Source organism: Vulpes vulpes, chromosome 16 (assembly GCF_048418805.1).
Source record: "Vulpes vulpes isolate BD-2025 chromosome 16, VulVul3, whole genome shotgun sequence".
Lineage (NCBI taxonomy): Eukaryota > Metazoa > Chordata > Mammalia > Carnivora > Canidae > Vulpes > Vulpes vulpes.
In genome coordinates, this window is record NC_132795.1 from 92097464 (window position 1) to 92115215 (window position 17752).

General features: G+C 37.3%; 1 protein-coding gene across 4 annotated transcripts in view; it reads left to right on the top strand.

The window, feature by feature from the left end:
* The window catches only part of UGP2 (UDP-glucose pyrophosphorylase 2), a 67111-nt gene that overhangs the window by 14397 nt on the left and 34962 nt on the right, over window positions 1–17752 (top strand). For 3 of the 4 annotated variants that reach the window (XM_025992727.2, XM_025992726.2, XM_072743090.1), the window contains exons 2-3: window positions 2936–3063; window positions 3879–3986. The exons of the other annotated variant lie outside the window; for it this stretch is intronic. In XM_025992727.2, coding sequence (XP_025848512.1) covers window positions 2950–3063; window positions 3879–3986 — 222 coding nt within the window. In that variant the 5' untranslated portion in view covers window positions 2936–2949. The remainder of the gene's footprint in view (window positions 1–2935; window positions 3064–3878; window positions 3987–17752) is intronic. 4 annotated transcript variants of the gene reach the window in all.

A 17752-nucleotide genomic window follows, 5' to 3' on the forward strand; every position in this document is an offset into this window, starting at 1 on the left:
GTCCTTATTCTTGCATATTCTTTAATTCTTAAAAGCCCTTCTTTATTGTTTAGTCCCTAAGAAAACAAAACTTCAGAGTAGCACTGCCCAGAGGAAAGGGAAGGAAAAAGCAGTGGAATAGGGTGGAAGAGGTGATAGGCTCTTTATTTTTTTCTGTGTGTGTGTGTGATAGGCTCTTTATAACGTTCTTTGTTGTATTAGCTGTTTGTATTTGTAGTGGCTAGAAGGAATACAAATTGTTCTTTGTTTGCATTTGGTGCTATATCAGAGAAATGGGAGGAATAAAGGTTAGGGATATTTGTTACAACTTGAGTTTGAATCTGTGTCTGGGTTTTTTTGTTTTTTGTTTTTGTTTTTGTTTTTGTTTTTTGTTTTATTCCAAGGGTTGAACTCCCTGCAGCTGGCATAATATCACATGTAGTGTTAAATGTGTCTTTCAGCCAGCCTTCTTAGGTTGGCTCTGTAGGGAGGATTGTGACATGGTTTCTATGTGTTTTGACCTTAAATCATGTAGATTGATAGGCAGTTGTTCTGCAGAGGGACTCTTTAAGCTTGATGGGGTGTTTGTTCAATTAATTTTTTATTTTTTTTAACGTTTTCATGTAGACAAATCTCAAGAAGCCACTATAGTTATTTTTAAACCTTGCAGTTACATTTGTTGTTACCTCATTTTGGCATTTGTCCAGAATATAAGTTAAATTTCCATTGCTAATTTTTAGGAATGTGACTGAGAATGCTGGCTTTCAGGATCTAACTTCAGCAACAAAGCAGCAAGTCTGTAGATGTCTATGATCCCAACAAAAACTTAAAAAAAAAATCATTATAAAGTTCCTGATCTATTTTAATCCATGTGTGACACAGAATCAAAGAATTCATGTGTTCCTTGATTTAGAGGTTTTATATTTAGTGGATTTTTCTTCCAAATTATTTCTTAAATATTAATATGGGCGTTGGCTTAAAGATTGGAGGAGAGATATCCCAGGTATACCTGGGGCAGGAGGTTTGGGGTAGGGGGATTTTAAACTGTGACGTATTTTAGGATACAATTAAGTCAGCCCAGGGATGAACTTGTATAGTTAATGTCATGTTGACTCTAGTTTAAAATGTTCTGCAGGAGTTTTTAGTTACCTATCATAGTTATGCAAACATGCTCATCCATTGTCATGAATTTTTACATAGGATAATCAAGTTGCCTCTTACTAGTGGAAACATACATTTAGGTTATTTATGGAACACACAGGTGTGTTTCTTAGCTCAAAGAAGTTATTTATGGACCACTGTTTGGGTCACTTAAAATTTTTACTGGAGTCTATAAACTTAGTTGTGTTGTGGTTTATGCCTATAAAAAGAGCACCATTAAAAAATGGCTATTTTAGGATTAGATTATGTGCTCTCACCAAATTTCTTTTTTTTTTTTTCCTCTTGGGTTTAAACATGACAGAAAACAGATTTAAAAAGGTTTTTGAAGAGCTTGAAGGTTAAATAGCTTATTTGTTAACACTTTTAGGTATTTGGGAGAAGGAGAAGCTGTCTACATTAAAGAAATTGCTTTAAGAGTTACATAATTTACTAATTTCTGCTCTCAAAAGTATCCTAAAAACATAATAATGTTGGCTTTAATTCTGTTTAAATGTTTTCTTCTGTCCAGATAACAAAATAATTTATGGTGAGGATGCCTGGTGGCTCAGTTGATTAATAAGCATGGGACTCGATTTTGGCCCAGGTCATGATCTCAAGGTCCTGGGATTGAGCCCCAGGTTGGGCAGCATGCTCAGTTTAGAATCTTCTTGAGATTCTCCCTTCTTCTTCCCCTCCTCTTTTCCTCTCCCCTTAGTCTTGCCTCTGAAATACATAAATCTTTAAAAAAAAATATTTATGGTGTGTAGGAGGTAGTATTTTTAGTTTTATTGAAATATTCTACTAAATCAACATTTGTAGGACTGATTAGTTGTCAAAAACATGTTTGAACATAAACTTAAAAACTACGTTTATAAAATGACTTAGTTACTGAAGAAAAAGGGTAAGGTGAACAATGTAGTCTGATTATCCCTTATTTAGATAGGTAATTACTATCTAGATGGCTAAAGCATGTAAAAGAACCTGTGTTGGCATTTTTCTCCCAAGGTAGGTAGACCTGGGATGTTTTCTTTTTCTCTACTTTTCTGTTTTTGTTTTCATCTATCAGGCATTTCTGTCACCATTAGTGAGTCACCTTTATTGAGATCCATCTGTCACAGAGATGTCCAGCTATGCCAAAAGCCCTGATAGTCTTGTCTGACACAGATAAACACTGAAAAGTCTTGGCTGAAATTGAGGACAAGAAGCAGGGAAGCAGCCCCTGCATCTTTTTAAGTGAAAATTTTGACCATAGAGGTGCCTGGGAGTTGCCAGTATCTCTCAAGTTTTTCTTTAGTAAGGGATGTGAAACTGGAGTGGCTTCCCTTCTAAAATGGAAAGAATTCCTTAATTTTTTCATGTGGCCTGGAGGGGAAGGGATTTTTTGCTTCTGTGAAGTTGCTAAACCCCTTCGGTTCTCTTATCGGGCAGCAGTTCCATAAGGGAAATTTCCGTAAAATATACCCTTATTCCAGTTCTCATTTTTCTCCAGCTTTGATGGCTAAGAGGGAAACATTAGTAGAGATGGAACTATACACACAAATGAAGATTAATCCTTTTAGTCCCACCTGCCCCTTCTTCCCAAAAGTCTTTATTAGTGTTTTAGATATACTAGGAATGCATATAGGTGTACCAAATTTGAGGCCATATGATTATATAGTCCTAATTAGTTGACACTACCGAAATCCTTCAAGTGGATGATAGCACCATAGGATTGAGCCCTTCTCATTTGGTGGCACACTAGAAATAAATCATTTATAGCTTACCAGCTGTTTGAATGGCTGTCTGATTTTCCTGTTGGTGGTTTTATGTTTTTAAGATCTTAGCAAAGCCATGTCTCAAGATGGTGCTTCTCAGTTTCAAGAAGTCATTCGACAAGAGCTAGAATTATCTGTGAAGAAGGAACTAGAAAAAATACTTACCACAGCACCATCACATGAGTTTGAGGTAAGGATTTTACAATGTTTTTTGCTTCCATCCACCTGCATACTGAGTTGTTATTGCTGCTGTTGATCATCCAGCCTGAAATACAAAATATAAGAGCAATAAAAACATTAGGATTACTTAACACTTAAGGATTTTCAACATTTGCCCATTGTTAAGCCATTGTCCTTTCTTTTTTTAATTTTAGGAAGTTTCTAAAGTATAAAAGAATCAGAACAAAATTTTATTTGTCCTGTGTTCTAATATCATTGGGTAGAAAAACTTAGAATTGTGAGAAGTTTATCAACCATATATCCTGCTGCATGCGTTTTTCCAGAGAGCCAATTCTAATAGAACCATGCTACTTTGTCAGCTATAATAGCAGTTTCCCAGCATAGACAGGTATTTTTACTTTTTATATTTATAAACCAATAGATCATCCTTTTCATTTTCAAATTTTAGTTTGTACTTAATGTTTTGAGTTTAGTTGTGTTTTATTCCTTTTTCCTTAGGTAAAGATTAATTTTCACTTAAAAGAGGTAGAGAAAGATAATGACAAATAAATATAGAGAACCTATTGAAATTCTCATGGACCAAATAGTGTTCAGGTTACATGATATTGGTGGGAGATTTGGAAGATTATTTGCTTGCATTCCTTTAAGTGTGGTTCTTAGCTTCTCTTCCTCTTTTAAGTGGGGGGTATAAAAAGTCTCTGCTGTACTTCATGTTCTCATAGTATAAGAATTTCATTGAAAGGTGTTTTAAATGTATAATATGTATCTATATTTATTAAATAGTAGGCATTTTGCTAGTTGTAACAAGAACTTCTATTTTCATAGCACACTAAAAAAGACCTTGATGGATTTCGGAAGCTATTTCATAGATTTTTGCAAGAAAAGGGGCCTTCTGTGGATTGGGGAAAAATACAGAGACCTCCAGAAGATTCGGTAAGTTTTAGATAAATTGTAGGAAAATTTAAGGTAATTCAAGGCCTGGGTTTAAATTTGGGGGTGAGGTACTGTGGAGATACTATAAGAACCATCATTTTAGACATAGACAGGAATTGCTTTGCATTCTCTTCCCTCATGCCAAAACTACAGAGATAGCCTACTGCTTTCCTTCCTGTTTGTTAGTCCTATCTTTTCAGTCCTGCAGGGGATTTATGAAAGTTTAATCTCCCTGTAACACTACCTCATAACTTAACATCACTGAATATGAGGCAGTTCTTTTGCAAAGTACCAAACACACAGTAAGAGCTTCATTTATGTTCCTTCTCTCTCCCAAACCATCTGATTTCTCACAGCCTATAGTGTCTTGTACAGATGCTATGTCATCTACTTAAAGCTCTCCTCATGCTTTCAACCCATCTTTATAGCCCTGTTTCCCCTGCCTGCATTTCACAGGTTGTATTTTCCTGCTTCTAGACTTTTGTATGTCATTTCCTTGGAATACTTTGGTCTGTTTACCTATCAAAATCCTGCTCATTCCAAATGCCTCCATCTCTGTCTTCAACCCCTGGCATAAATCTGCTTTGAAGAAGTGTAATGCAGTTAGTATTATAGGCACAAATCCTACTTTTACTACTTATGAGCTTTATGTAAAATGAGAATAATACCAAGTGACTTAAGTATTTTACAGGGTTGCCATGAGGTTTTATTAAGAAACATATGTGGAAACATGTTAAACCATGAAGCATTTTTCAGGTACTAGTGGTAGTACATGTGGCACTTAGCTGGCTTGAGTAGTAGTTGATTGTGTGTATTTTCTTCATGCTAGACCTTGAAGTCAGGGGACCATGCGTCCTGAGCAAATGTTTGTTGAGTGGATGATCTAAATGCATTTATTGTCTAGAGAAAAGTTTTGTAAAGTATTGACTTTTCTTTCTCGTTTGACATCTGCTGCTTTGTAGCACTTTTCATTGCAGGTAGAAGAGACTTGGTAGAGTGGAGCAATTGTATGTAGATAGTTTATATCTTAAATGTCTATAATCTTTTTTTAGAATTTATTTTATTTATATATTTGAGAGGGAGAAAGAGCAGGAAAGAGAGAGCAGGAGCAGAGGGAGATGCAGACTCCCTGCCGAGCTGGGAGCCTGATATGGGGCTGGATCCTGGGACTCAGTGACCATGACTTGAGCCAAAGGCAGACACTTAACTGAGCCACTTGGGCACCCCTTAAATGTCTACAATCTTAGGTAATCCAATACTGGCTTTAAAACAATGCTGTTGAAAGCAGAGGTTTGGTAAAGTACTGCCTGAAGGCTGCTCCACTGACCGTTTGTAAAGTTTTATTGGAACATAACCATGCATTCATTTATATACCATTTATTGTGGCTTAAGCTAATGGAGACTCTCGTATTTTTTTCCTGGGAAAATCTTACAGTTCCTGGTTAGGAGTGCTTTTATTTCCAGTATGTGGAAAATGCTTTTCAGTTCTTAAACTTGTTAAAAATTCTGAATTATATGCTCAGTGTAATTAATAAATAAATAAATAAATAAATAAATCCCACCTAACAAAGGAGTCTCTCATTTTTGATATTGAAATTAAAAATCTACTTGCATATATTGCTTGCCAGTTACTCTGTGTGTGTGTGTGTGTGTGTGTGTGTGTGTGTGTGTGTGTATCTATGTGCGTGTCTGTGTTTAAGGTCTTCTGTTTTGGACTTTGATTCCTTGGCTTTAGTGAATGAATTATGATTTATTTTTCTGGTTTTAGTGTAGAATTAATAATATTTTCTCCTGAAAAACAAAAAAGAATAGAAGTCTTTAGGATAGTTAGTTTTTAAAAAGGGGGCTATTTGTAAATTCAGTCAGATTTTTAAGAATGTCTGGGAATAGGCCTAAAGTTATAACAAAAATTTAGGCAAGTGTATTTCTCTCCTTTTAAGTAACTATGATTTTTGCCTAGAAATGTATTCCTAACTGAAATAACTTAATTTTTCTAATTAATGATAGACCTGGGTGTAAAGGTGTAATTCTTGCTTGCATACTTGGACTTTGTTTTTTTCCTAAATAAATTTAACCATTTGATGATAGAGCCTACCTTGAAAGAAAGAACACAGATTTGTTACTTTCAGTTTAAGGTTTAAGATTCTGCTTTGCCAGTGAGAAATCTACCTATCTGTTTTTATTTATTTTTTTTATTTTACTTATTTATTTGAGAGAGAGAAGAAAGAGCAGTGGCAGGGCAGAGGTTTCTTTATTTTGAGAGAGGACTGTGATATAAAGAAGGGTTTCTTGAAATAGGCATTGCAGGGTACAGAAAGAAGGGAGGGAGGGAGGGACCAGAACCACCTAGGGATTTTTCCAGTTCAGTACTACCATCCCCAACAAGGTTCTCACAGACACTTTCGAGACGCTGTGTGTCTGTAGTGATAATTACTGAGAGTAATGCAGAGTTGATAAGGAAAAAGAATTAAGTAAATAGAATTCTGGCTTAATTTGATTTGTGAAGTCTTCTCTCTGTTTATAAAAGTATAAGTCTTCATTAAAAATTTTGAAACCTAGGTTTTAAGCATCTTTAAAAAAATACTTATAATCCCATATGCCCTTAATGTTGAAGGTTTCAGAGTACAGAGGCAAAAGATAAATTTGCTCTTTTATGTCTTGAGCTTCTTGAGGCCACAGATGTTACTCTGTATGTTAACAACTTTTGCAAATAGTTCTGAGATTATAGATCATGAGACAATGTTGTTCACCTTGCTTCCCTACATTTTTCTGGCTCCCTTTTTCCTTATCCCCTTCCCTGCAGATTTTCTCTTTTGTCATAGAGATTATACACAAATCAGTTTTCCTCTCAAAACACAACTTTCCTTAGTACACACAGGTTTTTGATTTTTAAATGCAGGCGATACTTTAGCCTTCTAACCAAAAAAGTATTGTGGGAGAATAATTATTTAGAGTAATATTTCTCACGTCAGCCTTGCATCAAAGCTGTGTTCATAAACATTGTCATTATAGGGTATCTCTGTTTTTTTTTTTTAATTTTTATTTATTTATGATAGTCACACAGAGAGAGAGAGGCAGAGACACAGGCAGAGGGAGAAGCAGGCTCCATGCACCAGGAGCCCGATGTGGGATTCGATCCCGGGTCTCCAGGATCGCGCCCTGGGCCAAAGGCAGGCGCCAAACCGCTGCGCCACCCAGGGATCCCGGGTATCTCTGTTTTTGTATAGGAGTTGGCCAACTACCAGTTGGCCATCTTGTTTTATGAAGTTTTATTGGAACACAGCCTATAGCTACTGTCATGTGACAGTGTGGAGTCGAAGAGTGAGAATTGAGGCCATGTGGTCTATACAACCTAACAGAATTCTGTCCTGGGCCTTCATGGAAAATTTTTGCTGACCCCGTTTTAATATACTTATTTATAGAAGTTCTTCAGTAGTTTTCTTTATTTCTTTGGCCTCCAGGAAACTGACATGAAGTCCCCTTTTCAGTTCAGATGATTAATTTTAAGATAAAAATATTTTTAAAAATCTTATTAGACTGAAGGATATTCTTATAAGTAGGCATTGAAATTTTATGTTGTCATTTTACTTTAAATTTTTCTTATTTTTTCTTTTAAAAAAATTTAAATGCAATTAACATATAGTGTATTATTAGTTTCAGAGGTAGAGTTCAGTGACTCCTCAGTCTCCCAAGTGCTCATTACATCATGCACATTTTACTCACTCTTGCCTACTATGTTAAATACTTCATTTTAGTTCTGGTCAGTAAGCATGTACATGTATTTTTTTTTTTTTAAATCAAAACAACTTTTTGTTGAAGTGTAGTTGACACATAATGTTACATTACTTTCAGGTGTACAATATAGTGATTCTTGACATTTTTATACATTTTGCAATGCTCACCTGCAAGTGTAGCTACATTCTGTCCCCATGCAGAACTACTATAATACCATTGCCTGTATTCAATGTGGTGTACCTTTATTTCTGTAACTTACTCATTGTATAACTGGAAGCCTGTATCTCCCGCTCTGCTCCCCTTTGGCAACCATGAGTTTGTTCTGCATATACACGTTCTTCTGAAATGCCTATTGAGTACAGGGGCGCCTCACTGGCTCAGTTAGTAGAGCATCTGACTCTTGATCCCAGGGTCATGAGTTTGATCCCCACACTAAGCATGAAGCCTAATTTAAAAAAAATAAATAAGGAGTCCATATTTTATTGAATTATGGCTAAGAAAAAAGAACCCAATTTATGGAGTTATGGTATAGATAATGCTCTGCCTTTGTTTTCTGAATATTAACTATATAAATGTTATAATCAAAGTATATCTTGACATTCAGCTATATAAATAAGAGAAAGTCTTATAAAAATGTATTAAGGTGTTTTGGATTAGAGCAAGGAAGGACCAATTGGCATATACAGTTTCATTTGACCATTTTATTGTTTTCTAGAGAGTCTGTGAATATCTCATTCCTGACCAAGCTTAATGTTTGAGTTTATATGTTGGATGTAGAAGCGTGGGAACTAGATAAAGAAACAAGAAGTTTTTTTTTAATTTAGATAGGAAGACAAGGTCCCTGGTTGACTTGATTGTCATTGTTCTTGTTTTAAAGTCTCCAAAAGGGCGGGGATTTATTTGTGAATGGGGAAGAGTTATATGGGCTCAGCTCTTTTTTTTTTTCTTTTTAATGCAGAGAATTGGCATATAGAATATCATATAATGTGACTTTAGCTTCAACAGATTTTTTTGTTGTGCTCCATAAAATAGAGATCTTTTCTTAGTCTATCAGTAAAAACATTAAAATGTGTATGTTTAAATGATAAGGCATCCAGGAAAGTTAGTATATGTGTGCAGAGTAAAAATACATAATGGTTTTTTTTGGAAGATGAATCATATTGTGCAGCTAATGTTTGCACATCTTTTTTGAAAGACTTACTGGAGATAATTTGGCTAAAGATTCGACATGATATGACACAAGACGGTTTGCTTTGAGTATCGTATGTCAAGTGAAAGTTTTCCAACTGTAGTCAGCAAGTGATATAGCCATTAGAGACTTGTTTTGTGTGTTTACAAAGAAAAATAAGATCTTGAATGTCAAAGTACTCCACAAAAAGGAAATAGTGATATTTAAGGAAATGGTCCTAAGAATATGGCTGGATACCAAAGAATCTATCTTTTCCTTGATAAAAAAAAAGTTTTAAACTGGTAATATATAGAACTATTAATCTAAACAAACATTTTTATACTAATTTAGCAAGTACTGCTAAAGCACTAATTCCCTACCTTTTGATTCTAGGATGAAATCAACAGTATTTAACTCCCCCCACCCCCACCCCCACCCGGGGCTACCTTCCTTCACATGCCTTCATATAATAGGGGCTCTTTATTTCTGGAAGGAAACGTGACTAAGAAGGCTGATCTTGGGCCTCTAACTCTTAATTTCATTTTGGTTACTTATTTATTTCATTACAGAACTAGTAATGATAAATATGTGGCCATTTTATTTTTTATTTTTTTATTAAAAAAAAATTTTTTTTTTAAATTTTTATTTATGATAGTCACAGAGAGAGAGAGAGAGGCAGAGACACAGGCAGAGGGAGAATCAGGCTCCATGCACCGGGAGCCCGACGTGGGATTCGATCCCGGGTCTCCAGGATCGTGCCCTGGGCCAAAGGCAGGCGCCAAACCGCTGCGCCACCCAGGGATCCCTGTGGCCATTTTAAAATCGATTCCATGATTGGCATTGAGAGACTCCAGGTAATTGTGTTGGACCAGGGTCTTTAACCACTGCCCTTGTGTCCAGAGCAGAGGACATTCCAGTCCCACAGTATTGAGTTTCTTGGGAAAATCATAACATAAGTATAGATGGTAGTACTGCCCTGGGAACATGCCATTACCCCCTGCTCAACCCGTACCTACAGAGATTCTTTTTGGACCTTGGTTCGTGTTTTTTAAGGCCTAATGCAGATAATTTTATTTATTACCGTCTCCAAGATTATCTTTTATGTAGACATTTTATATAATCAGATGAGAAGAATATATCTGTGAGGTTCTCCTATTTCAAACTTTCAACTCTGGTACAACTGTAAGGGAATTTACATTTATTTACTATATGATAGCCCTGAACCTACAAGACTAGTTCTGGGAGAGTTTTTATATTAAACAAGATGGATGGACCAAGCCTACCTACAATCCTTTCTGCCCTGTAATTCCTTGGGGATATTTTACAGTTCAAACCCATGTTGACCTTTGAACAACATTAGTTTAAACTCTATGGGTCCAGTTATGCATGAGGTTTTTTGTTTTTTTGTTTTTTTTTTTACAATACTGTAAATATATTTTCTTTTCCCTATGATTTTTTTCTCTAGCTTATTTTCTTATAAGAATAAAATATATAATACATATACAAAATAAGTGTTAATCTACTGCTTATATTATTGGTAAGGCTTCCAGTTAAGAGTTAGGTTATTAGTGGGTAAGTTTTGGGGGAGTTAAAAGTTAATACACAGATTTTTGACTGCATGGGGTGTTGGTACTCCAACCTCTCATATTGTTTAAAGGTTAACTACAATTCATTTTCCTTATTTTAAATGAGATGTGGATAGCAGACTCTGCTTGTCCCACTGTGTAGTCAAGATGAAACTGGAATGTTTACCAGGCATCTCACCCTGGGAAGTCTTTGCAAGGATTGTAGACCCTTCATAGATATTTTGAAATTATAGGTAAAACTGCATAAATACATATTTTTTTTAGGATAGATTTCCTGGCTTCCCTCAGATTCTCAGAGGTTCATGACTTATAAAGGTTAAGAATTTCTCTCTCTCTCCCCCCCCATCTTTATTTTTATTTATTTATTTTTTAAGATTTTATTTATTCATGAGAGACTGAGAGAGAGGCAGAGACATAGGCAGAGGGAAAAGCAGGCTTCACGCAGGGAGCCTGACGTGGGACTCGATCCCCCGGGGTCTCCAGGATCAGGCCCTGGACTGAAGGCAGCACTAAACCACTGAACCACATGGGCTGTCCTCTCTCTCTTTAATGCAGAACTATCTTGAATCTCATTGAAGAAACTCTTAGTGGCCTCTGCCAGTCACTAGCTGAGGCTACAAAAATAAGTCTTCTTTTCTCTTCAGCAGTTTGGCCTCGAGTTTGTGGAGGAAACGGCTAACTACAGAATAGTGTGATAAAGCAGTCCATTGGATGCTGTGGAAGCATCTAACTTGCATGAAGGCTCAGGAAAGACATCCTGGTGTTAAGGTGGTCTCCTGGGTAACCTCAGGGTAGGACTTCTCTGAGGATGGGAGGAAAATTTAAGAGGAAAAAAAGCTTTGAGAAAAATAGGAGTGTCATAATAATAGGCTTATAGCATGTAGCTAGTCTGGTTGTGGAGCATATGGGGGCTATGTCTGATGTCTGCTTCTCCAAGTCTAGAGCCAGATGCCAAGTCTCTGTATCTGCCTCTTTAATTGTGGCTCCTGTTTATTGGCTGAGGTTCTCAGCCAATGGATTCTGCTGGAGAGATGTCAGAAACTTCAATTTCCATTTAAGAGAGACATTAATAGTGAAAGATTGAAACACAATTTAAAAAACATGCTTCACTATATACCTCAAACAATTTGTTTATATATTTCAGCATTGTAAAACATAAACCCCCAAATAGTTTAAAATTAGATGCTTATTCTTGTTTTTGTGTTTTATTGCAATTTTGATAAACCTTATAAGATTAATCAGCATTTTAGCTGGGGTTTTTTTTTTTGAATAGCTTTTCTTTTTGAGGGTTTATTGAGGTGTGATTTACAGATAATAAACTGTACTCTTTTTAGTGGTGTGAGTTTTGGCAAATGCATACAGTCATGTAACTACCATCAAAATAAAAAATTAGAACTTTTCCATCATTCCCAACAGTTCCTTTTTGCCACTTTAAAATATACTATTTCTTAAACCCTTGCAGGATTCCAGTCCACTCTACCTTTTTTCTTGAAAGCACAACTGAGCAAATATATATCTTTCTAAATTATTGCCTTTTCTTTCATTCATACTTCTCACAAGGAAGCAGTCAGCCTAGTTCCACCTTCAGCGGGTTTTTCTCTTAGCCTTTATCCACTACTCATACCTGTACTTTAATCTTCTATAGAGATTTCTTTTTATAGCCTCTGGCCTTTCCCCTTTCCTCACCTTCATTCTTCCAGAGCTGCTCCAACAATGTGAATCACATATTTAAAGTAACAGCGTACTCAACACTGCTTTTATCATTGGCTATTTAGTATCACAGAGTTTAAAGCTAGTATAGGGCATACACAGGATGATGTTAAGAGGCTTCAGTTTTATTTTTTAGAAAATTTGGAGTTATCATGGTTACTTTGAAGCATTTTTGTCCACAGACTATAACAGGAGGATTGGGTTTTAAGAAATGTACAAGTTTGATTTTAGTGAAGAGCAATCCTAGTCACATAAGCAGGTTGGGATGGATTTTGAACCTCTTATTATCTCTTCTATTTGGATGTGGGCCAAATGCCCTACAAGGTTAACTACTACTTTCATGACTTCAACTGATTTCTATAAAAGGGTTATGAATATAGACCTGTTTGTAGCATTTGAATTTTTCTTTTACTATCTGCATATATCACTTTTTCCCCCAAGTTTTTATTTAGATTCCAGTTTGTTAACCTACAGGATAATATTAGTTTCAGGCGTAGAATTTAGTGGTTCACTTACATACAATGCCCAGTGCTCATCATAACAAGTGCTATCCTTAATATCTATCACCCACTTAACCCATCCCCCTCCACATTCCTACTTCCCCTCCAGCAACCTGCAGTTTGTTCTTTTTAGTTAATAATATGTTTTCTGGTCTGCCTCTCTCTCGTACCTCCCCACCCTCATGTTCATCTGTTTTGTTTATTAAATTCCACATATGAGTGAAATCACGTGGTTGTCTCTTACTGACTTATTACACTTAGCATAATACTCCCTAGCTCCATCCACGTTGTTACAAATGGCAAGATTTCATTCTTCTTGTTGGCTGAGTAGTATTCTGTGTGTGTGTGTGTGTGTGTGTGTGTGTGTGTATCCTGTGTTAATTTTAGCCATCCTGACTGGTGTGAGTTTTAATTTGTATTTCCCTATTGGTGAGTGATGGTGACCATATTTCTTTGTGTCTGTTAGCCATCTGTATGTCCTTGGAAAAATGTCTATTCATATCTTCCTATTTTTTAACTGGGTTGTTTTTTGGGTGTTGAGTTCTGTAAGTTCTTTATATATTTTGGGTACTAACCTTTATCAGATGTCATTTGCAAATATCTTCTCCCATTTAAAGGTTACCTTTTAGTTTTGTTGTTTCCTTCCCTGTACAGAAGCTTTTTATCTTGATAAATAACCAGTAATTTATTTTTGCTTTTGTTTCCCTTGCCTTGGGAGACCTATCTAGCCAGAAGTTGCTACGGCTCATGTCAGAGGTTATGTACTCCTCTAGAATTTTGATGCTTTCCTATCTCATATTAGGTCTTTCATCATTTTAAATTTATTTTTGTGTATGGCATAAGAAAGTAGTCCAACTTCATTCTTTTGCATGTTGTCCAATCTTCTCAACGCTATTTGTTGAAGAGATGATCTTTTTTTCCATTGGATATTATTTCCTGCTTTGTCCAAGATTAGTTGATCATATAATTGTGGGTTCATTTCTGGGTTTTCTGTTCTGTTCTGTTGATCTATATGTCTTCTTTTGCCAGTACCATACTGTCTCGATGATTACAACTTTGTAATATAGCTTGAAGTCTGGAATTGTGACACTGCCAGCTTTGCTTTTGTTTCTTCAAGATTGCTTTGGCTATTTGGGGTCTTTTCTGGTTTCATACAAATTTTAGGAGTATTTGTTCTAGCTCTGTGAAAAATGCTGTTGATATTTTGATAGGGATTGCATTAAACGTGTAGATTGCTTTGGGTAGTATGGACATTGAACAATATTTCTTCTTCCTTTTGCATGGTAAATGTTTTTTCATCCCTTCACTTTAAATCTGCAACTGTCTTTAGGTCTAAAATGAATCTCTTGTAGGCAACATATAGATGGATCTTGTTTTTTTATCCATTCTGACATGTTTTTTTGTCTTTTGATTGGAGCGTTTACTCCATTTGTACCCAGAGTAAATTTTGATATATATTTGTTGATATTTTATTACTTGTTCTGTCATTGTTTCTGGAGATTTTTTTTCTGTTCCTTTCTAGTCTTAGTCACTTTTGGTCTTTCCTTCCCACTCAGAGTCCCCTTTAATGTTTCTTGCAGTGCTGGTTTAGTGGTCACAAACTTTTAGTTTTTGTTTGTCTAGGAAACTCTTTATCTCTCCTATTCTGAACAAACACCCTTACAAGATAGAGTATTCTTGGCTGCAGATTTTTCCCATTCAGCACATTGAATATATCTCTTCTGGCTTGCCATGTTTCTGTGGAGAGTTCTGCTGCTAATCTCATGTGTCTTCCCTTGTAAGTTATGGACTTCCTTTGTCTTACTGCTTTTAGGATTTTTTTCTTTATCAATATATTTTACAAATTTAACTACAATATGTCTTGGTGTTAGCCTGCTTTTTGTTAATTTTGATGGGGGTTCTCTATGCCTCCTGGATTTAGGTATTTGTTTCTTTCCCCAGGTTAGGTAAGTTTTCAGCTATAATTTTCTCAAATAAACCTTCTCTCTCTTCTTCTTCTGGGACTCCTATGATACAGATGTTACTACATTTGATGGAATCACTGAGTTCCCTAAGTCTGCTCTCATGATCTATCATTCTTTCCTTTATTCAGCTATATTTTTCCATAATTCTATCTACTATATCACTTAATCATTCCTCTGCTTCTTCCATCCTTGTGGTCATTATATCCAGTCAGTCTCAAATCTCAGATACTGCATTTTTCATTTTTGCCTGATATTTTTTAGCTCTTTTAAAAAATTTTTTAAAAAAGGTTTTATTTATTTATTCATGAGAGACAGAGAGGCAGAGATAGAGGCAGAGGGAGAAGCGGGGAGCCTGATATGGAACTTGATCTCAGGACCCTGGGATCAGGCCCTGAACCAACCACTGAGCCACCCAGGCATCCCATGTTTTTTGTATCTCTTTTATCTCTATGGTAGGGGTTTCCCTGATAACCTCCATGCTTTTCTCAAGCCCAAAGAGTATCTTTATGATTTTCTCTTTATGGCTGTGACCTTTTCTTGTTCTTACTTTTGGGGTAAATTCCTCCATCTTGGCATTTTGTCTAGGTCTCTGTCATCTTCTGTGTTAGATATCTTGTTATGTTTCCTGCTTCTGTGAGTAATGGCTTTATGAAGAAGAGGTCATATAGTTTCCAGGGCCTGGTGCTTCACAAATTCTCTGCATGTGCTGTGTGTACTCTGCTGTTGTAGTTTGGTTGCTCTGTCCCTTGGGTCATTCATCTGCAGAGGCTCTTCTTGCCTGAAGTGGACAGTGTTTGGACCTTGGCCAGAATGTGGCAAGTTTTTACTATGTGTGCTTTAAACTGCTTGTTAAATGAGACCTGGTACTATTTCCACTAGAACCGAAGCTTTGCAGAACTGTAGGGAGTAGAAGTGGTGCGTGTGGGGGTTTGTGCTGGTTTTCTGAGGGAAGGGGCCCACTGCACTGGTCCTTAGGCACACCTGTCTGAAAAAAGCAGTACCAGCAGAGCACAGGGGCCTGGGACCTACTGTAAGCAGGTTAGGCATCCAGTTGGTGCTGTGCTGTTTACTGGAATTGGTTTATGCTGAGGGGCAGGGGAAGAAAATGGAGAGGGAGAGGGAAGTCTGTGCTTGTTGCTCTTAGGGAAACCCTCCCAGAAGAGCGAATAATTAAATAATTATTATCCCCTCTTGCATAACAGGTGTTTTTCAGATTGCTGTTTTTTTTTTTACTGTGTATGTCTCTGGGTTGCTTGTCTGCCTAGAGCAATGCAATATACTTTGAGTTCTATTGCAGCCAAGCCTGTGGACTTCTAAAACTTCACTTCTTTAGGGTTCTGGTGTGGTGGGGACCTGCACTGGTCTCTTGGGTGAGGGTCTTGCTGCGCTGGGACCAGTGCACTTTTGACCTAGAAGGATAATTATACCAGAGTGCGGGGGGCGTGGGATTTGTGGCAACGCAGGCTAGACAGCCATTGTTTGGCTTAGCCACCCTCAGCAGTTGTCTCTGTGCCTATGCTGAGGGTCAAAGGAGTGAAATGGTATCTGTGGGCTCTTTTATTCTTTTGTGATAGTCACCGAGAGCGGGGGGGGGGGAGAGAGAGAGAGAGAGAGAGAGAGGCAGGCAGAGACACAGGCAGAGGGAGAAGCAGGCTCCATGCACCGGGAGCCAGACGCAGGATTCAGTCCCGGGTCTGCAGGATCGCGCCCTGGGCCAAAGGCAGGCGCTAAACTGCTGCACCACCCAGGGATCCCCATCTGGGGCTCTTTTGTCCCCATAGAGGCAATGGCACCTCTCACAGATGCACTCCAAGAAGAGGGAGCAATCTTTCCACCAAATGTCTTAAGTGATCCTCAGATTACGCAGTCTGCCCTCAGGTTGCTTGCCTGCCTTCTCTCCAGGAGTAGGGCAGTGCCCTTAGGTTGCTATTCCATCCAAGCCCATGAACCTCCAGAACTCCACTCTCTGAGCCCCACTGGTTGCAAAACTGAAGAAAATGAGAAAGTCAGCTCCTTTTGTTTTTCCCAACCACTGGCTTAGGGGGAAATGTTTCCTTGTGCATTCCCCTGTGCACTCCTACTCCTCTCTTGCTTTCTCTGACCAGGGCTCCCTCCCCTCTGCAGCACCAGCACTAGAGATCTGATTGTTCCCTAGACTACATCTCTGCACTTCCTACCTTCCTTGATGTGGTCTTCTCTCTCTCTATTTGTGCAGCTTGTTCTACAGTTCTCAGGTTGATTTTCTTGGGTACCCAGAATGATTTGATAGTTACCTAGCTGTGTTTGAGTGACTAGGAGAGCCTAGGGTCCTCCATCCTTCTTAGCTCCCCCGTCTGTATATATTAGTTTTGCCCTTTGCAGTTAAAAAATACCCTAAAGTCTTAGAACTTCCTAGAATTGTTATAAGAAATTGTAGATTATAGTCAGTTGTAGTTGGCACCTTCTCTTCATAGTTAACTCCTACTTTGTGGAATCACTTGCTATCTGTAACTATCATTTTTTGTTTGATTCTTGTTATTGTCATCTGAGTTTTCTGCTAATTATTTTATTGTCATCTCTTTACTGGGTTTAAAGTACGCAGTTGTAATGAGAGTATTACCATTTTACATCTTTTCAGAATCGTGGAAGTTGCTACAGTTTTTAATGGGAGGTCAGTAGGTATGGGACTTTGAGAGGCAGATATCAGAACTTAAAAATAATGCTATAAGTAGATACACATATGAGAATTGAATAAGTGAGAAGTGATTTATATTATGTGTTTTTAAATAACTTTTTAGGGCAGCCCCAGTGGCCCAGTGGTTTAGTGCCACCTTCAGCCCAGGGTGTGATCCTGGAGACCTGGGATCGAGTCTCATGTCAGGCTCCCTGCATGGAGCCTGCTTCTCGTCTGCTTATGTCTCTGCCCCCCCCCCGCCCCCGTGTCTCTCATGAATAAATAGATAAAATATTTTAAAAAATAACTTTTTAATTTTAGAATAGTTTGATTTATAGAAAAGTTGCAAAGAAACACTGTTTTTAACTAGAAACATTATATAGCTATCCAAGCTGGGTTTTGTTGCCTATATCCTATTTTTAAACTTCCTGCTGAGTCAAAAGAAGTACA